The 24,519-nt window shown below is 44.9% G+C and overlaps 1 protein-coding gene across 1 annotated transcript in view; it reads right to left on the bottom strand.

The window, feature by feature from the left end:
- The window catches only part of ADCY1 (adenylate cyclase 1), a 452,328-nt gene that overhangs the window by 165,346 nt on the left and 262,463 nt on the right, over window positions 1-24,519 (bottom strand). The window contains 3 exon segments of the mRNA XM_007944142.1: window positions 11,160-11,315; window positions 18,616-18,757; window positions 23,798-23,956. Coding sequence (XP_007942333.1) covers window positions 11,160-11,315; window positions 18,616-18,757; window positions 23,798-23,956 — 457 coding nt within the window.

Below are 24,519 nucleotides of genomic sequence, written 5' to 3'. Positions count from 1 at the left end.
ATGAAGGGACACTTCACTAAAGAGGACATTTAGGTGGCCAGCAAATACATGAAGAAATGTTCATGAACATTAGCCATCAGAGAGGTGCAGATCCAAAAAAAAAAAAAAAAGCAATATGATCTCACCCCAGTACTAACGGCAAAGTTCAACAAGACAGAAAATAACAAATGCTGGCAAGGATGTGGAGAGACTGGGACTCTCATACACTGCTGGTGAGACTGTAAAATGATACAACCACTGTGGAAAGCAGTATGGCTATTCCTTAAAAAGCTGGAATTAGTAATACCATTTGACCCAGCAATCCCATTACTAGGTATATATACTAAAGAAATGAGAGCCAGGACAAGAACTGATACATGCATATCCATGTTCATCGCAGCACTGTTTACAACAACAAAAAGATGAAAACAACCTACGTGTCCATCAACAGAAGAATGGATAACCAAACTATGGTACATACACACAATGGAATACTATGCAACACTAAAGCATAATGCAGAATCTGCAAAACACCACATAACATGGATGAACTTGGAGGACATTATGCTGAGTGAAACAAGTCAATCACAGAAGGGCAGATATAGCATTAGTTCTTTATTGTAAAAAGTCAAGGAAAATTTATATACAGAAGGAAACTTTCTTTGTTGTTTACTAGGGGTGAGAGGGGAGGGGAGAGAACACAGCAAAAAAAAAAAAATGCATTGACTCACGTCACTTAAGTTTTGTGTATTTCACTGTATATAAACTATATTTCAATAAAATGTATTTAAAAAGAAAAAGACTGAGTGACCCTTAGAAGTGAGAATTGAGAGATTTTATTTTGCTTACTTTGGATACATCATCAGGAAAGACCAATCTCTAGAAAAGGATATCATGTTTGGTAAAATAAGGGCCAGTGAAAATTCAAGAAGCTTTCCATGAGATGGACTGACTCAACAGCCGCAACAATGGATTCAAACATACCAAGACCATGATGATGGGGCAGGACCAGCCAATGTTTAGTTCTGTTATACTTAAGATTGTGCCATGAGTCAGACCCAACTAGACAGCAACTAATAATAATAAATCAAAGATTAAACAATACAAACCATTTATCTCAGAAATTTCACTACAAGGAAATCACTCCTGGCTATACTTATAAAAGTTTACTAATATACATGTAAAAAAGAATGTTCACAGCATCAATCGTCATTAGGACAAAATCTAGAAATAAAATCCTTATCTATGAACAAGTGACTGGCTAAAGCATCATTGTGAACACAGTGGAAGGCCATATGGCCACTTTAAAATTGACTAAGATTTATTTGTGCTGGTAAGGAACTCCCAAGATTTATTGAGTGAAAAGTCACAATATAGAACACGATGATGTTCCTATTTGCATTAGTCTTATGGTACATACATAAATTATTTTCTGGAAAGAAACACAAAATGGTAAACATTTCAAGGTATTTGACGTTTTATGTATATATATTACTTTAATATTTTTTTAAATAAATATGTGTAGGCATTTTTAAGTGTATGGATAAAGACAACCAGAATTTAAAAAAAAAAAACCAGGAGGCTCCTGAGTATAGATTTTAGAACGGACAACTCTATTGTCAGAGATAAGGAAATTAAAATAGAAAAGAATTATCACAAGGACTAGGAGTGGCAATGGGCATGGATCCTGCTGTTGGGATACAACTGGGCCTGCTTTGGTGATATACACTAAAATCTCTGACTAGGATTATTGTCAGGTGCCGGTGAACTGATTACAACTAATAGAGAACCCATGTGACAGAGCAGAACTGCTTTGCAGGGTTTTCTAGTCTGTAGTCTTTACAGGAACAGACTGCCAGGTCTTTCTTCTGTGGAGCTGCTGGGTGGGTTTTAACCACCAACCTTTTGATTAGCAGCGGAGCACTTAGCCATTGTACCACCAGGCTCCCTTCAGATCTGCTAATCTAGATATTTAATCAGAAATGTAAATGCATTATCATGAGCAATACTGCTGTGAATTATCTACTTTGATCAAAGAAAAAGAAGTAGACATAACCCAAATATCCATAGAGATTGATTAAATAAAATCTATCCTCAGACAGAAATAATTTTAAGATACTATATTTCTGAGAAATATTTAACAATACAAAGAAATATTTACATGAGAAAAGCAAGCAACAAAACAGCTTGAATATCATCGAATCAATTTTATTAAAAATATTACATACACACATACACTTAAAAACTAGAAGGACCAAAATATTAACACTAGTTTTTGTGGGATGGTAGGATTACATTTGTATGCTTTTTGTTTTATTCTTTGTGCATTTTTGTGTTTTCTTCCGTATCTCTACAATAAATTGCTTTTATAATCAGAAAAAAATATATATTGAAAAAATAGAACAAGTATAAGTACATTTTGTGAGGGCATTAAGGGTTTATATAGGAACTTGTCCTTGAGGCATTAATGAGATCAGTCATTTAAAAGTGACCTGAAGTCTGTGATGCCTGAAGGGTAAGCACCAATAAAGAAAACCAAATCCCCAGAATGAAAAGGCAAATGCTCAGTAAGGAGAGCAGAGGGGCTAGGCCTGGCAAGCTTCCACATACCATCAGGAAGAGGAAGGGAGATTCGTGGAGAACTTTTGTTTCAGCCCATTGTGTAGGACTGCCATCTAGCCACCATATTCCCTCCTATTTGATACACACCTCTGAGAGGAGAAGGGCCTAGAAAACACTGGACCGAGGTGAGGAGAGTGTTTGAGGCAGAGTGATACGTCCAGTTTGACCCAGCCATAATTTTCCCTAACTGGGGCCCAGTTTGATTAAACACTGGCATATTTGCATAATGCTAGATCTGGAAACAAGAAGAAACAGAAGGAAAAATCAGGTGAAGAGCAGGGGAGATAAACATGCCAAAAAAAAAAAAAAAAAAAAACAACTGCACAGTAAAATCGATCACAGGCTCTGGTGAGGCCACAAAGGACAGTGAGAGCCTGTGTCATGGGTTGTGCAAGGCAGTATCCCACCAGGGGCACATGCACTGGGGCTTCCTCCCTGCTGGTTCCCACTCTACACATGGCATGTGTTCCACTGACATGGTCGCCCCAAAATGCAAAATCTTCCCATGATGGAGATACCATTTTCATTCCCATTTTAGAATTGTTTTCACTAACTGTATAGCCCCAGGATAGAGGCAGATGACAATCAAAGGAAACGTAAGAGATGCAGGGGGTCCCAACTCCCTAATTCACTCCCACCCAACCCATACCCACCTCTCATGTAGACCCTGGACTTTTATTACACCTTGGTCCAAATAGGAGGCTTTGGTCCTAAGGGGTGGGAATTACTTAGGCCTCACAAAAGTGGCACAACGGGCACAGAGGATAGAACTAACTTCCTCCAAAGGGGACACTGGGGAAGGCACAAGGGTCCAAGAGAAGAGATTTGCCTAAACTGCTAATCTGGTGGGGTAGAAAAAGACCTCTCCTGGCAAGGAGTTTGTGTACTGACAGAGGCATGGGCCAGTACAGCAAGTTTGGATAAGAGCTAGTAGCTATGATGATTGGAATGAAGGTCACAAAGTGACAAAGACTACAGGAGTAGAGAGATGGAGCTAGAGAGGTGGCTGAGGCCAGACTACCAAGTGCCACGTATACTACTAAGCCTAACACAGGGGTCATGGAGTACTTCAAAGAGCACAGCAGAGGGTGAGATTTACATGACAGAGAAGCAATTTCATGAAGGCCCAGGGTAGGGGCAGGATCCTGCTCCCAAGCCACTATCATCAAAGAATGACACAAGTGTCTGATGGAGGCATGGCAGCAGTAATAGACAGGAAGGGTGCTGAGGAGCAAGCCCACTCTGGGAGCTGGGTTGAAAGGATAAGCTTAATCAATACCATATTTTACATCTGTAGGGCTATCAGACAGCATCTTATAAGCTGGGACTCAGGAATCCCTGCATACAAGTGGACCCACAGGTGTGGGTGTGGGTGGGATGTCCCACAGAGAATGGTGATAAAGGAGAGCAGAGGGGCCAGGCCTGGCAAGCTTCCACATACTACCAGGAAGAGGGAGGGTGATGTGTGGAGAACTTTTGTTTCAGCCCATTGTGTAGCACTGCCATCTAGCCACCATATTTCCTATTTGATACACACCTCTGAAAGGAGAAGGGCCTAGAAAACACTGGATCCAGGTGCGGGGCTGAGGACAAAACCAAAGACACCATTGTTAAAGTCACTAGGGAAAAGGAAGGTCCCTGAGGGAGTAAGGTCATCTTTGGTCAGAATGGTATCAACGGCACTTAGAGGTAGATAGCAATTCATGCTGGTAGGGGTCACTGAAGGGAGAGGTTTGGCCCTTCGTCTGAGGTGCTAGGTAAATCCAGGATTTACAACTCCTTCTTCCCTTCTGAGATTGAAATCTGAATGAGGAGGGGGTCTTGATCCTGGGTGACAGATTTCTTCAAAATAATGCCTATGTTCCTCTCTCCTGGAGAAGGGTATGGGGTGAACATCACACTAAGGATTTGGTTCATCAAGCAGACCTTGAACATACAAGTCAGTGGTGCCTTTCTCAGTATGACCTGTCCAGAAAAATGTCTGAATTCCTAAGTGTGAGAACTCTAGCCTCCTAAGCAATCTCATCAATAAGGGCTAAGTGCTGCCCCCTCCCCCACTCCTGCCTCCAATTCTCTGTGTAAGTCTTGGGAGGAAATATGTCCTAGCTTCTGAGTTTTCTTTGTGTCTCAGGCTCTAATATGGCTCTGCCCTTCCTGTCTCTATTTATGATTTTGACAACTTATTCTTCAAGTTTTTTGCATTAAGTTTTATTTTTAAAGATATTACACTAAATATTATTTCTCTTGAACACTGAGTTTTTGGCCCCCCATAAATTCTACACCTGAGGTAAGAGCCTCTCATCCTAGTGCCAACCCTATTGGGTTGTGCCCTTTTGGGGCACCAGGCACTGAGGGAAGAAGATAGTGATGAAATCAGTATTTCTAAGTCTGGAAATATGGCAAACAGGAGAAACTAAAAAATTCTCCTGCTACAAATTCAGAGCAAAATTTATTTAAACACAGACTCTTTAAAATGCCTATCTGAAACAGCAAGAAAGTGAGAAAACTTTTCAAAGGTTAAAAAAATTTAAATAAATAAATAAATAAAGTCAAGATATTCATGTACTACCTTCAAAAATAAAATTTAATGCAAACGAAGCCATGTTGAACAAATTCTCAAAACTGTAGAGACAGGAAGTACACAGCTGTAGTAGAGCCTGAAGCACAAGAAAGAGGCAAGAGCTACAGCCTGCCCTGGGAATCTGAAGAGACTCAGAGGGCTTCTCAGGGGCTTCATATTTAATAGACTACTTACAGATAATCAGAGATAAACCCAAGCAGAGGTGTGTAAGACAGATCAGGGATCTCCTCCATCCTGAGCCTCCATCCTTAGGAAATAATGAACCATGCATCAAGGGGAAGCTTGCCTGTCCTGAACCTGGCTCTGAATAGAGGGGAAAACTTTGAATATGAATCCATATACACAAACTAGCCCCCTTAAGGCCATAGTTCATAGTACCTAGGATATCTAAACCATAAGCTAAACATTTAGTTTAACATATCTCAAGAAGGTAGAATGGGAGAAAAATGTGGAACAGAACCCAAACTTCTAAAGAAAGAAAACACACTTATTGGACTGGATGAGACTAGAGGACTAATCGAGACTGCTGCCTTGAGATATTATTTAAACTTGAACCAAAACTACATCCTGAGGTCACATTTTAGCTAAAAAACAGATTAACTCACAAAATAAAGAATATTACTCATAAGTAGTATGCTCCTTTTAAAAATAATCTATTAACCAGTCAACAATTACTCTAACGCAAAGATTAACCAGTCAACAATTACTCTAACACAAAGATAATATAAGTGTGGCAGGGAAACTGGATTACTGAAAATGTAAAAGCAAAACAGAAATATTACAAATGTTGACACACTGTGAAAAATGTAACTATGGTTGTTAAGGTTATGTGTCAACTAGCCTGGACTGTGGTTTTGAGTGGTTGAGCAGGTGAGTTACTTCCCATGATGAGATTGTAAGCAATGTGCTGTGAGCAGCTAAGTAGTTGCCTTTGGGGTGTAGACTGTTCCAGTATATAAAGAGAAGCTTTAAGAAAAAGCTTTAGCTTTTTGGCACATCTAGATCCTGCATTTGGCTGACTTCCTGGAGCTGAACCAGTGGCCTGCCATGTTGCCCACTGATCTTCGTATTGTGCCATTTTACCTGCCAACCTTGGGTTTCTGAGCCTCAGCAGCCAGCAGCTTCATGAGTCAGAAAAAGCCTGCAACTCCACTGAGCCTAGAAGAGGGAGCAGATCTGAAGCCCAAGTCAAGGGGCCTTCACCTAGTCCCTAGAGCCTGTACTTTGAACTTGGACTTCTAAGCTCCTTAACTATAAGAGAATGAATGCCTGTTCATTAAGCTATCGACTTGTGATATTTCTGTTATAGCAGCACTACAGAACCAAGACAGTAACCAGTGCCACTAAACAATTTGTGTAGAAATTGTTGAATGGAAATCTAAATTGCTGTATAAAACTACTGAAAACACAATAAAACATTATTTAAAAAGAAAACAAAAAAACTGTTGAGAAGGAAGTACTCCTAGATGCCTGGCAGACGTAAAGACCAATTTCTTTAAAGGAATATGCTACGTGATGGTTAAGGCTGTGTGTCAACTTGGCTAGGCCATGATTCTCAATGGTTTTGGCAGTTTTGATGTAGTCACCCTCATGATGAGATCTAATTTCATGTAACCACCTCCATGATGAGATCTGCTACGAGGAGTATCTTGGTTCCCCAGTGCTGCTATAATAGAAGTACCACAAGTGGATGATTTTAACAAACAAGAATTTATTCTCTTATAGTTTAGGAATCTAGAAGTCCAAATTCAGAATGCTGTCTCTAAGGGTTGGGTGAAGTCCGTTTGACCTTGGAATTTAGCTCTGCCTCTTGTCCCAGGCCCACCGGAGCTGGAGGTGTCTCCTAACTCAGGCAGCTGCTGGCTGCTGAGGCTGATGAATCCCAGGTTGTCAGGTAAAATGGCACAATTCCAAGATCTGTAGGCAACACAGCAGGCCACTGGTTCAAGTCCAGGAACTGAAGATGAAGACTCAGCCAAATGCAGCGTCCAGACATGCCGAAAAGTTAGAGACTTTTCTCAAAGATTTTCCATATATACAGGAAGCAGGCTACACCCCAAAGGCAACTCCTTTTCAACTGATTAGATGCTCAGAGAAGATTCCACCATAGAGGTGATTACAATGTCTTAATGAGAAATAACTATATCCAGCTGCCAAACCATTCAAAACCATAGTCCAGTCAAGTTGACACACAACCTTAACTACCACAAGCAACCAATCAGTTGAAAGGGTTTTTCCTCAGTGGTATGGCAATATCCAATATATATGGACATTCTGGCAAAGCTCTCTGCTTTTTTCTCCATCTGGATCCTACATTTGGCTCATCATCTGACCTCTACTTCTTTGGACTTAAGCAAGCGGCCTGCCATATTGCCTGTCGATTTTGGGATTCCTTAGCCTATATAACCTGTGAGCCAACAGCTTGCTACCTGAACTGCCAATCTTGGGTTCATCAGACTCTACAGCTATGTAACTCAGATGAAGACTGCAGCCTGGTGTCTGACCCACAGACTTGGGACTTGGCAGCCTCTACAACCACATGAGCCATTTTCTTGATAAAAACTGCTCAGAGAAAACCAGATCTTTCTGGGAAGAGACAACAAAACCAGTAACAACAAACATCTTTCAGTAGTATCATCAGTGAGATTATAGGGAAAAAAAAAAAAAAAAACATTCTTTATTCAGAACAGTATGTCATTAAAAGGAACATACCAAAAAAAAAAAAAACAAAAAAACCAGAGTTCTTAGGAAGTTCCCCCCCCCCCAATGTGGTTATCAAAATGAAAAACTCTAAAATTCTTGGAATATGAAGAATTCCAGAATGGAGAAAGTAGAAAGAGACAGAATATGAGAATGAATCAGACCAATTCAAGATGTCCAACATCTAAATAATAGGGATTTCGGGGGGGGGGGGACAGAAAATGAAGGAAAAGAAATAATCAACAAAGTAATTCTTGAAAATGTACAGAGGCAAATCCTCTGGGTCCACCAAGTTTCTGTCACAACACATGAAAACGGACCTAAACCAGGGCACATCATGATACAATTTCAGAACTATGGGCACAAAGAACAGTTTCACAAGCTTTCTGAGAATTAAACCAAATAAAATGTCCCATCAAAGGATTGGGAATTGGAATGGCACTGAGCTTCTGCAGAGAATCTAGGGGGCCAGAGCACAGTGAAGTGATACTGTCCAAGGGAGAAAAACCATTGTCAACGTAGTATTCTAGACCCAGGCAAATTATCAGGCTGAAAAACTATGAAGTGTATGGGTACAGGCAGCTTTACACATGCATAGCCCCCAATGTTTCCCCCTCTGTACTTTCACAGTAAGTTCCTAGAATGTATGTTCCATCAAATTGAGGAATAAACCCAGTAAGAAGAAACCATGTTACATAAGAAACATGAGGCTACCACATGGCGCAGACAGAGACCAGACAGGCTCAAAGGTGGAGAAGGGCAGACCTAGGATGACCACTGTCCTGGGCTCAGAGACACAGACTGGGCAGATCAGGAAGCACCCAAGAGGCCATTTTCAAGGAGACACTGATAGAATATCTGATATGAATGGACTTCATGAGAGGAGATGGAAGTAACAGGTGGGAAATTCAGCCTTGGACAGATGTTAAATACTGTGATAGTTGAAGATGTGTCAACTTGGCTGGACTCCAGTTGTGAGTGGTGGTTCCCATGATGGATCACATGACTGCATTCTAAGCGGCCGGTCGGCCTAGGGGGAGTTTCCCCAGGGGTGTGGCCTACCTGCAATGCTATCCCAGGGACAAACTGGAAGAACGGCATTCCGGACTATATACTTCCTGGAGCGAGCAGCTAACTGCTCGCCCTGGAGGTTTTCGGATTCATTCTTTGTTGGGAACAGCGACCAGCGCACTGCGTGTCAGCTTGATTCTCTCGGCTCTGTTGTGCTTACGGGAACCAGACGACTCCGGGCCCCATCTCTCTCCAGAGACGAACTTTGTGACTTGAACTCCTCTGCCGTGCGTGCGAAAGCCAGACGGCCCTGGGCCCCATCCCCCTCCAGAGACGAACTTTTCAGCTTGAACTTGTCGGCTTCTACACGCTTGTGAGCCATTTATCTAAGATAAATTTCTCTCTCTCTCTCTTTCTCTCTCTATAAATATATAAATATATATATGGTTTGCTGGTTTTTGTGTTTCTCTAGAGAACCCAATTCAACACAAATACATAGAATAACAAGAAGTAAAAAAATACAAATCATTTGTGGGAAGAGGAACAGGAAATAAAAGTAGCACAGCTCTGAACAGCACTTCCAAAATTATAAAAATGAAAACAGTAAGATTCATTTAGCAAACTGCAATGCAACTGCACTGGAAGGATGGGGAAGAGAAGGAAGGATGGACACAGTCCTAGTGATCTAATTCAATTCAATTCTAATTCAGTTCCAAAGGAGCTGAAAGGATGGACAAGTCTTTCCCTATTGAGACAGACAGATCAATCCAGAGCCCTCGTTTCTTTCCTGGTCTATCATGGGGTGGCCACCATCTCACCTCTAGGAGCAGAAGGTTCACATCTTGGACGTGGCTGCACTGTCAACAGTCTCCAAGATGCTGGTCTTTCCAGCTCCACTTCAAATGGGAAAACAAACCTTGGCATTGCAGATGGGTATTGTGAGCACAGAGAACACAATATACATATCTAAGAGTAGAACTGCTACAAGAGACCCCCAGTGAGTCTGGAAGGAGTGCCTGCATCTCCAAGGTACTCAATGGTTATCTGATAACTCATGCTGTCAGAATGTCCTAGAAGAAAGCTAGCTAGGGAGGTTGGCAGGTGTCTTTCCTGGTCCAGGCTTAAGTACACCTGAGGAGAGATACTCACTCACTTGAGAAGGGCATTGTGAAAATCAGGGAAAGAGACTTCTGGCATCTTTTGCAGAGTCGATCTGGAGCCTGAACGCAAAGCTCCAAGAACAGCAGAGATCTGGTCTAGGACATTTCCCAGCCACACAAAGGTGGCCTTTACACCCTATATTCTGCCTCTCATCTCTGTGCAGAGCTAGGAAAATCACATAGCCCCTACATAAACCACCGTGTTGGCTATGAGGTTTATCAGAAAGCTCCAGTAGGTCAGGGCATTCACAGTCCCTCTGACCTGCCTTGCTGCCCCTTCTGATGGTTAATCTTCCTTACCCCTGCCACAGCCCCAGCATCAATTGCATGCTCTGCCCTACCCACCCCTGCACTTGTGTGCTTCTGTAGGTCTCACTATGAAGGGTTGATTCTCCCTGTGCCTGGGGCTCAGTCCTAGGAATATCCCCCAGAAACTAGCCCTCTGGCAGAGCTCACTCTTCATCAAAAAAACTTGTAGGAAAATTAAGGAGGGGTCTCTCCAAAATTGCATTAGAAGTAGTCTATCTAAGGAGAAAGGTGAGTGAGCCATGTAGAGGGGAGTGTGAAGAAGATGTCAACAGCATGCAGTATTAAATGAAGAGTTTGGAGTAGGTGTAGGTTAACCACTTTCCTTGTTTTCTTCCTGTATTACTGACAAAATATTGGAACTGACTTAGATTAAACTTGGAAGGTTCAATCAAACTCTAGTTTCCCAGCATGGTTCCAGGGATCTCTAGCTTCATAGGATCTTATGAGAAGAAATTCCATTGATCAAATAGATTTAGGAGGTGCAGCACTAAACAAAGTGAACTGATTTATTAAGTGTAGGACTCCCAGGAGTGTCCCATATCCTCCTGTCATACCTATGAGGACAAGAGGCCATAGCCTTCCCACAAAATGCAGAGTAGGTAGTAGGGCCAGTGTTCTGCAGAACACCCTTTCATAAATGCAAGGCTAGAGTGAAACAGGTGACCCAACTACACATATGTTGAACTATAGAATATTTTTCCAGAAGAGTTTGGAGAGCCCATCTCTGGAGACTTTTGATGACCCCTTAGGGGCCCTAGAGTGCAGGTCAGGAGAGGACATTCCTGAGGCTCTCCTACCTTGTCATCATCCTCACACGTCATGACGTTGGAGAAGGGGATCTCAGCCTTGAACATCTTCCGGCAGTGCATGAGTTGCACCAGCAGGTAGCAGACAGTTTTAAACTTCATCCTTTTGGCTGGTTTTATATCTGAGAGAATCAGTCCTGGAAATATCTGTTCAAATACACAACAGGTAAAAAGAAACACTGTAAAGAAAACACGTATTGACTCTCTTGCTGGAAATATTGTGATCCTGGCAGTGACGGGCACAAAGCAAGCACTGTTCATGAGCTCCATGAGTCAGCCCTTCAGGTGTCGGCAGGGAAGCCCTGTATCAGCATCCCAAATCTAAGGACCTAAGCCCATGGCACATGCTAGAAACAGTAAATGAACCAGCAACCCCAATATTCCACAACAGTCAATGCCCGAACTATACCAAATGCCTCTAAAAACCATAATGATGTCTCTGAATCCTTGGGCTGGACAGAGGGTGGGGTGGGGGTGGGGGACTTAGGTCAGGCAAAGCCCACTTTTTGCCCCCCACAAATCCATTCAGTTCACAACACTCTTCCTGTCCTACAGAGGTGGCAGACTGGAGGTCACATGACCCCTTCCTCAGCCTATGAGGATACTCATTTCTCCTCTTTTCTTTAAGACAAATAGGCAATCAATGTCCCTTCTGGCATCTAGTATTCTCTTTCTTCTCTGCCTCAAACTTCATTCATCTGAACTCTCAAAGAAGGGCTGCCCTCTGTACCAATTTCACCACCATGTGTTTCCTCAGCTACTGTAGCCTGGAGTCCCCTACATTTGCCTCATGGTGCCCAGCCTTCTAGGAGTCCTTATTGGCTTCACTCACCTCTGGCTTTTCAGGAAATGTCCCTATAGGCTTCTGTACTTCACCTGATGTCTGGGCACCTTAATGCTAATCTAACACCAAAGAGCCCTGTGTCAGCTATTTGTGCTGACAAGGCCCACAGGTGTAGCATGTTGTGGGAAAGAAAAGAAGAATAGCTTTGAGAATAGAGAAACTAAAGTAAGAGCTTTACTTTGAAAGAGATTATATATACATATACATATACATATATATACATGCATACATACATACATACACAAAACCAAAAACCAAACTCACTGCTATCGAGTCGCATCGGACTCATTGCCGAGGCACTCACTACAGAAGTAGATCGCCCAATCTTCCTTACTGAGGAGTGGCTGCTTCCTTTGAACCACCAGCCTTCTGGTTAGTAATCAAATGCTTTAGGCACCACACCACCAGAGCTCATCAATACACACACACACACACACACACACACACACATTTTTAATTTGGATGTTGGGGGCAATATCTTTTTAATGTGCCTTAAAATAAAATGTTTTATACCACTTCCCCCACCCAAATAAAAGTAGTGTGGTTTCCTTCCCTCTCTTATACCACTCTTAGTCCCTGTGACTTCTACAGCCCCTCTGAGCACATATGCACACTTGTATACATATACACACATACATACATACATATGTATCTATATATACATACACTGTATACCTACTCTGCACCATCCATGACCCTCATGACTCATGACACTTCACTAGGTTTCCTTCCTCAGCTTCTGCCCCGCCCCAATCTTCCTGGGTCACTGCCCTAACTGTGTGCCCTGTATTTCTAGCCCACCCACCTCCCCAAGCTGAGGTTTCTCAGATTCACACCCACTCAAAAGTGAGCTTATTGTCCCCCAAACTGCCCTGCTTCCACATCTGTTCCTCAGCTGCTCTACTCCCCTGCACTGGACACTAAGTTCAATGGGGATCTCCACCTCATCCACAGCTTCCACTCCACAGCTCCTGCTGGGTTAGGATTGTCCATATAATCTCTCCCTGTTATCAGGGCCCAGAGCAGAGCAGGTATACAATATATATTTTTATATGTGTGCATATATTTTTATATGTGTATGTAATGGGTGCACACGTATGTGTGTATTTCACTGTATGTGAGCATATGTGTGTGCATATATATGCATGTGAGTATATGGGTACACATCTGTGTACATATGTGTGCACATACATGGGTATGTGCATATGTGTATATGCATGCACATGTAGGTATACATTATGTGTATGGGTACATGTGTGTGCATGTGTGCCTATGTGTGTATGCATATATACATAGATGTGCACGTACACATTGCCTGTAGTCATCATTAGTCACACTAAGCAGGTACACTGATGGTGGCCTGTACTTAGCATCTTTTCTGTATGTCCCTTTCTTGAGAACATTCATCTGTCTCCCCTAATCCCTAGGAAGCTGGCTTACACATTTGCTTAGGGACCCACCCTTGATTATGAACTACCACTGTCCTGTACAGCTCTGTATTTAATCAGTCATTTTTAAATATTTTTACTGGAAATAGCAGTTGCCTCTGAGGAAGTGTAATGGATTAAACTGTGTACCCCAGAAAGTATTTATTGTAAATCCTAACCCTTAAACATTTGGGGTAAAATTCCATCTGAAAATAAAGTTCTCTTTATTATGTTAATGAATCCATTACCAGCATGAGGTATGTATGTCACTTTTGAGATATAAAAGGAGTAGCTTAGGCACAGAAGCAAGCAAGGACAAACTGGGGATGACTGATGCCACATGAAGATTGCTAAGGAGCCAAGGAGAAGCTGAAAAGACACAAGGACCTTCCCCAGAGCCAACAGAAAGAGAAAGAGTTCCTCTAGAGCTTGTATCTTGAATTCAGATATCTAGCCTCCTAGACTATGATAAAATAATTTTGTTTATTAGCCACCCATTTGTGGTATTTCTGTTATAGGAGCACTAAGAAACTAAGACAGGAAAGAACTGAGAGCAGGATATCAGGATGGGAGGGAGATACAATTCTGATGACATACCCTTTGACCTTTCTGCCATGGAGCTGACTTGATGGCACCTAACAACAATGTATTACTCTTTCAAATAATGAAAGTGTGTAATGTGTTTAAATCCCAGTCTCTGATTACACACAACAGGTCAAGACCATTATCTCATGTCTAGCAATAGAGCTGGCCCTCAGTGTTCCAGGTTTACCAGCCTGAACTGACTCAGCACAAGCCTACCTGCAACTTTATCCTCTGCCCCATGCTGCCTCTGAAGCTGCTGCCCATCCAGTCAATGCAAGAGTGTATTTCTCCAGGGGCCTTTATTTTGATCCAGCGTGGCACTAACCAATGATTGTCTGGATACTTTGTAAGTATTGGTCAATAGGCAGCCCTTAGCATCATCTGATTAAAAGGACACCAGCAGTCCATTGGTGTGAAGCCAGGAGTTGGTACTGATTACAAGAGGTGTGGAGGTTTTACAGAACACCTGCTCTGGTAAAAAGCACCACAGTTAGACCCATCCATGTTCTCAGATCCCTTTCCATGTTTCAACATGTTCATAGGGTAGACAACTCAGTCTGGATGCTGACAGGACTGGGTGAAGCCAAGTGGCAGGTAGGATTGCTAGGGTGGTGGCACTGGTCATCAGGTTGCTGGCACAGCCCCCAAAAATGTTTACAGAGTGAGCCTTCACACTCATACCTGTGGAGTGCTTAGGAAGTCAGAGCTTTCTGATGGAGCTGGGTCCAGAATCTGCTCTGCACTCCAGAGCACTGAGTCTGCTCTGATAGACTCAATCAATCCCCCTTTTCCTGAGCCCTGCAGCATGAACCTTCCTTGTTTCAGTTCATTATAACATAAGACCAGGATAGGGGCTGTAGATCAAAGCCAGACTCTGGCATATCTTTAACCTACAAAGTGTTTCCCTATCTCTAGTCCTGCTAAGAACCACATTAAGCCAAGAAGGCAGTAGTTAACATGATCCTGTTCCATGAGTGGTAAGTGAAGGCAAGGCCTGAGGTCTGGCCACTGACTCTCAAGACAGTCCTGCCTCTTCCCTCTCTGCAGCCAAGCAGGCTGTCTCCCTACAGGAGCTCCTGGGCTGCCCATCCTCCTGGCCTGCACCTGATTTCTAGCTCAAACACAGCAGACAACCTGTAGATGGGTGTCTCACTGAGTGGCTCTGAAAGCAAAAAGGAGGAATACTCTACAATATAATTTTCTCTTTGCATGCACAAGACCACTTGGGATTCCTCCTCAGAAAGTAATGGGGAAAGTGAATCAATCTGACCTGGGCATCTAGTTGAATTAGGCAGGCTCAATAGTGACTCTCACTCAATCAGGACTTGAGGGCCTGGCTGTCAAGCAGGGCCCCACATACATCCTTTGCCACACTGTAACCCCTGACCCCAGCCCAAGGTTGACCAGGTTCCAGGTCCATCAGCTCCAGTGGGACTCAAGAGACCTTCTGCTGTTGACCTGGTCCCTACCCAGCATCTACCACCAAGATCTCCAACCACATGGTCTGTCTGCCTGACCTCCTCCCTCCACCTGCCCCACATGTCCATCCCCTGACATGTCACCCCCAGGTGTGCATAGGCACTCTTGGTGGTGACCAAAAGGGCTTCATGAAGAGCCACAAATATTCAAATGTCCTGATAATTAATCATTTCTTCAGTCAGTGTCTTTGTGGTTTATACTAGTCTGGTAAAGGTTGCAACTTACAACACACCACTGTTTTAGTATTTTAAGATATTCTACTAGCAGCCTTAAGAACAAGGTGTGGCCCTAACCCAGGTATGTCCACACACCACCAACAGCCAATGCTGGCAGGGAAATAAGGACCTCTGGAGTGTAGTTCTGCCTAGGAAGCAGCAGAAAGAGAAGGGTGGACCCTATGAATCAAATCTTCTCAGTCCATATTTTCAGAATCAGGGGATTTGGGGTGCTTTGTTGGTGCCTTTGAGCCAGCAGGCTGCCCACTAAGGGTACCTGAGAAAAGAGCTACAGCACAAAAGCAGCCTTGCCAGAGTAGACCTATGTCCTAATAATTTATCTGAGCCTCATTTTCCTACTCTGAAAATTGCCCCATGACCCCTCAGTCAACATTTATACTTCTGCTCCCTGATGTATTTTCATCTTAGGATGAGTAGCATGTGTCAGCCTGTCTCTGTCCTTCTTACTGGACTGTGAGCTCCTCAAGGGCAGGGACAAGGTCAGATTCATATCCATACTCCTAGCTTCTCACCTGAGCATACCATGGATGCTGAGTAAGTAATTACAACATTACGGAGGGCAGTACAAATACTGCTGTATCAGTCTTACCACCACAAACACTGTTACCCCCTACTCCCCCTCCCAGGCATGCATCCCAAGCCAAGCTAATTTCTATCAAAATTCTGGGGCTGGCTTCCCATTTCCACTGGCATCTATAGCGGCTCCAATAGAAACCTAGGAAGCAACGGTGGGAAGCCTCTGTTCAACCAGCACTATCCAAAAACAAAACCAAACTCACTGCCATTGAGTCATATCCGACTCATAGCAAGCCCTCCTTGGGTTTCCAAGGTGGTTTCACTACAAAAGTAAATTGCCCAACCTTCCTTCTGAGGAGTAGCTGGTGTGTTTGAACTGCCAGCCTTCTGGTTAGCAGTCAAATGCCTTAGGCATTTAAAGAACCACTTATATGGAACCCTGTCTCAAGGTTGCGAGACACTAAAGGTGGAGCCAGAAGGACTCACAGGGCTCCAGGCCAGTACCTTACAAACACCCAGAGAATACTTTAGTATGTAGGGTGGAGAGCAGAGTGTCGGACTCTGGAGACAGAGTACTAAGTAAGCATGTAGTGTGTGGGGGGCTGTATGTGGGACTGCAAATGTCTGTAGTATTCCCCACTGTGTGGCTCAGAGTAATTAGTCTGTCACTGCCAGGCCTTGGCCCTGTGAGCAAATGATGGGAAAGTTCCTAACTGGGGGTGTGGAGATGGATTCTCAGAGAAGTCATACTGCTTACGAGACCATATCTACATATTCTCTCTCATCTGCTTCTTTCACAGAAAGAAATATTGAGGAGTTCAATACCTAGAGAGAGCTGAATTATAGTTATGATACTTGGTGCTTTTCTTGGGGGACTTTCAATCATCTAGGGCACTTACTAGGGAGGTGGTGATCAGAGTACAAAGGAACCCCCTGAGAGGCTCAGGTATAGAACTGTCCACTTCATCAGCACCACTTCACACATGCAAGGTTGTGTCTCAGGTGAAAAGACATCTATGGGAGGAAACCTGCATGTGAGTTGACATAGAAAATCAGATGACTTCACATGAGAGTGAGGGTCAAAGCACAGGGAGAGAGATGGAAAACAAAATATCCATTTATTTACTGATTAAATTGTACCAAAGAATATTTCTTTTTTTCAAAAAATGAATAAAGTAGGAATACTGATCAATAGTTATGTTTTGCTTTTATAAAGGCAGTCCTTTCTTAGTTACTAAATGGGAGGATGGGCAGGGTTCCTGTGCCTCTGCCTTGACTGAGGTGTGACTCAATGGAGGCAGGAGATACAGAAAGGGAAAACTAGAGACCTCCTTTCCATCACCAATGTCAGCTGGAATGTAATCAATAACCTAGAACCTAAAAACTGGAGGGCCACTCCATCAGAGCACGGAGGACAATATGGTAGACAGCTCAAAGTCCACCTATGTCAGAGGTTTTCAAACATTTGAGATGACAAGCCAACTTCCAAATGAACCTTAAGAAGGAATTATATGACATGATATGGATAAAACATAAAATGGCAAGTAGGTTCTCTAGGCAGCTGAAATCTACAGTGTATGCTGGAAACTACTTTATACCTGTTAAAGCCCTGGAAACCCTCAGCCTCCTGAGAGTCCACAGGCTGCTCTGGCTTTGAGTATGTTGGAAACCCCAGAAACACCCTGCACTTCTCCCTCGCAGAGGAGGAAACTGAGGTCCAGAAGAAGGAATGACTTGCTGGAGGGCCCACAGCACATAGGAACCAGGCCGTGGCTCCTGGTCTTGCCCACTTGGGACACAGTGTTGGCAGTAACCTTGTTTGAACACAGAACACCACCTGACATTCCAGTCTTCACTGTCTACATCAGTCGCTTGTGTGACTGTCAGCCAAGCCCTCACCTGTGCCCTAGAAATGATCATCCCTCCAGATTACTTTCTTCTGTCAGTGCCACACATCACAATGATCACAGGCTCTCAGCTGGGCACAGCATTTCATAGGCCACAGAGCATGCCCCACCCATGAGCCCCTTGCAAGGACTTTTCATATCCATTTTTCAGGAGTGGCAATTAAGGCCTAGAGAGGGAATTAAGGGAAGAATGTAAGATGGATCATCTGGATCCTGAGCTTGGGCAGAGCTCAGATCTTACTTGGAGTTCTGGACTCCTTGCCCTTTCCCTCCCTTTCCCCATACACATTAAAAGGGAAAGTTAAGGACAGCACTTTAATGATGATCATCTTTTCCCATCTTAGTGAAGTTCATGGCTTTGAAAGGACAAGCCATGTAAGATTTAAAGAAGGCTCTGTAAGGTCCAGCAGTTTCAAGGGTGCAATCAGTTAAGGGAGGAGTTCTGATGCTTACCTTTCGCCGATGGGATGGTACAATAAAAAATGTTTTTATATTATGTGTTTTCAAGAAACTGTTCCTCTCATGTCCATAACCCGGTTCTACCTCGTAGTCCCCATTCAAGCACTCTAGGGTCGTCTTTGTGATATGAACTTTCCTACAGAAAAGGAGGCAGAGATTTGGAATGGTGTCATGGACCACTGCTGCTCTATGCCAAGGGCCCTGGGGACTCTGCTGCAGGTCCTGGACCTGGATCATCTAGGCTGAAGCATCTGAAGCCTACAAGGTCATGAGCAGGGACTCCTCCTCTCCAGGAAACGAGTTTCATGGGATGGGCATTCCAATTCTCTGTGTACTACATGGCACATGTGTCACTTGGGAGGAGGTGGACATAGACAGAGTGAGAGGCAAAGCTGGCACAGGAGAGTGAGAAGGGCAGAGGGTGGGATGGATAAAGGGATGGAATGGATAAAAGGCCAGAGGATAAAGAGTTACAAGAAAGAAAACAGAGGGTGCATAAGGACAGTGAGGAAACAAAAAAGTGAAAGTGATTTGAGGAAAAGAAATTACCTAAGGTTTGCCCCCAGGATCCCCAGGGTAGAAAAGCTTAGGCCCTTAGGGTCCTGCCTAGCCAGAAGAAGCTGGAAGTCAGAGCTTGCTGCAGCTATATAGAGGAGTCTCTTGTTCCACAAAGGGAAAACTGGGTGGGGGCAGGGTCCAACATAGCCTTCTTGCTTGCCCACTGGTGTTTCTGGGAGGGAAGGAGTATTCCCTCAGGGTTAATATATGCAGAATGGACCTATCTGACCAGAAAATACAAATACAAATCTTCCCACCTGGCCTCCCACAGAACCCGGGTAAGACAAACACAGCTTCTGATCCTGGGAAAGGAGGGCTGAACACACAGTCACCAGGGCACCAACAGACTTCCACCTCCAAACCCACTCCTGAAACCCCTGCTCTAAGCACTTAACACCAGTTTAGGATCTTCCTAATTCCTTTCAGGAGTAAACCTTGATTTCAAGAGTATGCTGGGGCTGCTAGAGTGTCAAGAAGGGATTGGTAAGAGGGTATGTAGGCTACAGGATTTAGGAAAGCCAACAGAGAGAGGATATTGCCATCAGGACCTTCCTCTGCTCAGGAGTTTCCCATCAGGTCACAAGAATAAGAGCTTGCAAGGGTCACAGAGGGAATTAAAGCCGGCCCCTGACTCTGGCCCTTTTTGGTACTGTACCCATTCATCTGTCCACTGGAACCAAGCTAGGCTCCTGGCATGCCATGGGCTGAGGGATTGGTGCTTCCACAGGGAGTCCTAATTGGGACCCACAGGGCTCCCAATTCAGTGATATGAACTTTCCTACAGAAAACTTTCCTACAGCCTATGGGCTCAGAGCAAAAAAGGGACCCACTCTGCAGTTGCTCCAGTCCTTACAGCTGGTCAGTCTCTCATCAGGGTCATAGGTGCTCAAGAGACCTGCCATCACCCCATCAGCCAGCCCAGAACTACACTGAGGACAATCAAGTGGTCTAAAAACATTCCAGTGCCAGAAGTCTCAAGAAATGAACTTGTTTATGAATCTGTTTTTTCATCCAGTCCTTTATCCATTCAACAGTTGGTTGATCAGTGTGGCTCTGGCTTGCAAGAGCCAACCAGCTGCTTTGGGGGCAGGAGGGTTCTAAGCGCTCTGAGAAGCGGAGACCCCAGTGCACACAGGGGATCACATGGGTTGTCAGCCCTGTACCACTAACCTAGCCAAGGTAGGATAGGGCTGGGTGAAAAGTCACCAGAGCCCTCTGACCTGCCCTCACCAGCCGACCCACATAAAGCAGGGAGAGGTACCATCCTTCCTCCCAGTAGGCACATGGCTCACCAGAGATTCTTGGCTTGAGACTCTACCAGGTGCACTCCAGGAGCACAATTACCATGGCCTCAGGTGCCAGGGACAAGGTGAGTCCTGGTCCTCCAGTGCCAGAGCTGGCAGAAGGGCAGACCCTAAGGGGCAGGGGCAGGGGCTCAGGACCCTATTGCATTTGCTTCAAGCTAGACTGGAAAATCAGCTCAGTACATTTTGGGAGGGGGTGACTCATATCTAGATGGGGCTGTGCAGGTTGTGTGTGTGAGCTCCAGTGCTTCTGTGGCCCAGAGCATAATGTGTTCTGCCCCTGCCAGGAATTAGTGCTGGCAAGGCAAGGAGTGAGCAACAGGCTCTGTTTTTGGGGTCTCCAAAGCAGTTTATGGAGCATAGAGCCTTCATAAAGGGCCCCTGGCTTAGCCGTGGGGTCCTGGATAAATGCTAGAAAAATACATTTGTCTCTCTACCTACCATCACTAAATGCCCAGGGAGTCAGGTATGTGAGGATGAAGGCTGTGCTGTTTTTGTAACTGATCACAGCACCCAGCCTTATACCAGGCACAGAAGAGCTGTTCCACAAACATCTGTGAATGAACAGATAGATGAATACAGCAAAGGAAAGAACCAAACTGAAAATAACAGAAGAGCTATGAACCAAGAAGAGGCAAATGAGGAAAATCTGCAATGCCCTGGGGGCCCTGGTAGGCACTGGGGTAAGCAGGTAGGCATCCCTTGGCCCTGCCTACCCCACCCCTTGCCCTTCCTTCTCCTCCAGCTCCTGCCTTGGCAGCCCCTCTCTTGAGTCTTCTTTCATCAAGGTCACTTCTGTCTACCATGTGGCTTAATCCAATGTTCAGTCCTTGCAGGGTTCAGCTGGGCTGAAGCACTGAACATAGGGGCCCACTCCCATTTTACACAAGGCATGTTCATGCCTGGCTTCAGAAACTACACCTATCTTGTGGTCTTTCTGCCTCATGGTTTGGTCCTTCTTCTCACTGACTCAGTGGTAGGGTTCAGGGCTCAGTCTTTCTTGCTTTCCTCCTCCCTCCTCAATGACCCCTCCTTTTTAATCTTGTGGATTTAAACACTATCATATCCTAATGAGTCCCAAATCCACATGCCCAGTTGAGACCCCTGCCTGACATATTGCAGACCTCCCACTCCCAACAACCTCCCTGCCCAGTGGGACCAAGCCAGGCCACACCATTTCACGTGGGCACCACAGGACTCCCAGCCCCGGTTACCCTGTGCCATCCATATTCCTCCCATTAGCCAACTCCTCCTCACATCATCTTATCTACCTCAAGATAACATTTATGGGTCACCATCCACCTCCCACTAGGATATAAACTCTACAGGGCAATGCCCTGTTTCATATTAATGTCTAAATACCCAATACTATACCTGCACACATCAGGGACTCTGTAAATGTTATGTTGCAGGCTGGTGGTATATTTTGTATCATCTCTCAAAAAGGAGGAAGTGATGGGAAGGAGGGATAAAGGAACGGAAAAGGGAGAGGGAGTAAGCAGAAGAGGAACAGGAAGATGGATGTTCCTTCCATGCTCACACCACGCCTACTGCATCTGGCACCCAGAGCATGGAGAGAGTGTGATATCCCTGCCCAGGATGATGAGAAGGCACCACAGTGAAGTTTATGGGGAGAAGGATGTCACAGAAGGAGCCAGAGGGTAAGATCTTGTGTCCTAAAACCATGTAATCCAGTGCAGCTGGAATGAACACAGCTCTCAGTGGCCAATACTGAGGAGTAAGGTGGGTGGGGACCTCAAGCTGAGGATCTGGACTTGATCTTTAGGGCACTTGGCAGGGGAAGGCCCACTCTGGCTGCTGGAGGAGGTAGGCTGGCGGGGAGGGTGGGTAGGGGCAGCTGGAAGGCCCCACTGAGATACAGATGCAAAATAGTAGTAAAGTAGAAGGGACCCTAATGAAAGGTAGGTCTGGGGACAAGGAAGGTCAGGTGGCTCTGCCATCTGGCTTTGTATCTGCAAGAGTCTGTCAAGAAGAAGGAAGAACATTCAAACTGATGCCCTGGGGCAGGTGCTCAGAGGCAATGGGAAAGGTGAGGGGTTCATGGTGGGTAGATTTTGGTTAGAGACCACAATGTGGTCAAGCTTGTTAGAAATCTCAAGGGCTGTCACCACTTTCCCTGGCAAGCTCGGCCACGGGTTGAGGAAGATTCTTAGCCCACATCTCTGCTTGCCTCCTCCTTTTGTTCACTTGTTTTAATTTCTGTACGTGCTACTTCTATGAATCTTACAAATCTACCTTTTGTAATTTTCAGCCAGTGTCTGAGTTGGCAACTTCTCTGGAAGGTCTGCCACTCCCAGGGCCATGCTGGGGGCTCAGCATAAAGGAAGGTATCATCTGGTTAAAGCGACCTCCCCTGGATCCAGGAGGGAGAAGGGGGTATTCAGAGTCATAGGGTCACCCTCTTTCAGGGTGAGGGGCAGGCAGAGCATAGCCCAGTGCTATTCAGAAGGGCCTGAGCCTGATGGTAGAGAGGGTGGCCTGCAGATTTTGACCTATATAAGAAGACCATGAACATGTTCTTTATAGAAGCAGACCATGGTGGACTGGGCCTGATGAGCAATCATGTGCTTGCCCATCACAGCTAATTTTGCAACAACCTTGCAAGTTACCTTCTACCCTCTCCTTTTAGAGGAGAAAAATGGGAATCAACAGGATTGAGTAATTGTGCATGGTGAGAGACTACCAGCCAGACACAAGCTCCCCTTCCTTGTAATAGCAGTATTCCCTGTCTTTCCACTGCTATGTAAGTAAGGAACAAAGGAATAATTCCCACTCCATTCTTGAGTTAATGTTTTACACAATACCACACACTGACATTAAGTAATGGCGTGTGTGTGTGGGGGGGCTGGGTAAAACCAAAGGAGGCCATTGTAATTAGAAGGCACTTTTAGTGCACAAGCCTACGAGAAGTCTGTGCCAGTTCTAGAAGTAGGTCTACAACTCTCTTTGTGGAACTGGAAAGTCCTAGCACTGCTCAAGAGATATTCAGAAAATAAACGTAAGAAAGCACAGGAGCAGTGAGAGCCAACCCTAGCAGCATGTGTACTGCCAGCTTTTCAGATGTATGACATTTTCAGCTGAGTTGGATCATGTGGACAGTGCCCAAGGCTGAGGGGTGAAGGGACCTAGTGGGATTCCTACACAGACCATCCACCCCCAGGAAGCATATTGACAGAAGCCAGCTCCTCTATGGATTCCATGTTAGAAGGAAGCTGGTGGGAGCCAGTAGGAGGGAAGATACTTGAACAATGCATGCACAGCCCCGTGCATCCCCACTTCCCAATCCAACTTACCCTGGCAGGCCTGCAGCTTCCATGACATTAGCTAGGGTCACATCATTGGACCACACATCATACTGCCACTTGCGCAGGCCCAGCACCCCACAGAGCACCCGGCCTGTGTGCAGCCCCACACGCATGTTCAGGTTCACCTCAGTGGCTTCAGCCACGGACCTGCAACACAAGCAGAGGGGGAACCACTGAACCTCTAAGAGCTGCCTGACTTCTGGGAAAGGGCAGGAAGCTCCAAGAGAGTTGATCACACACCACTATGCTCCAGCACTCCACTCAGTCCCCACGACTAGTTCTAAGCCCAAGAGGTCTCCTGAACCCATAAGTCTACTATAGGGGCCTACCCACCCTACCAGGGAGCTGACAGTCCAAGTTCAAGAGGCCAGGCAGGTAGGGCTCTCAGATCATCTTGGACCAGCACAGTATCCAAACCAGCTCTGTGGGTGCCCTCCATAGCTCCTAGTAACCCACTCCCCATTGACTGTAGCCCCTACACTGAGCTGATCCCAGGAACTCAAGTGTCCCACTCATGTCTCATGAACAATTCCATGGCCAGAAGAAGCACAAAGTATGTATCACACTTTATTCCTTCTATGAAGGTTATGACATAAGGGGTGACTACCACTCATAGGGGAGCTCTGGTAGCATAGTGGCTAAAGCACTTGACTGCTAACCAGAAGGCTGGCGGTTCAAACCCACCAGCCACTCCTTGGAAGGAAGGTTGG

Source organism: Orycteropus afer, unplaced genomic scaffold (assembly GCF_000298275.1).
Source record: "Orycteropus afer afer isolate SDZICR_OR568_19922 unplaced genomic scaffold, OryAfe1.0 scaffold00121, whole genome shotgun sequence".
In the NCBI taxonomy this organism is placed as follows: domain Eukaryota; kingdom Metazoa; phylum Chordata; class Mammalia; order Tubulidentata; family Orycteropodidae; genus Orycteropus; species Orycteropus afer.
Note: the sequence above shows the minus strand (reverse complement) of the source record. Positions and strands in the feature narration are given on the sequence as shown.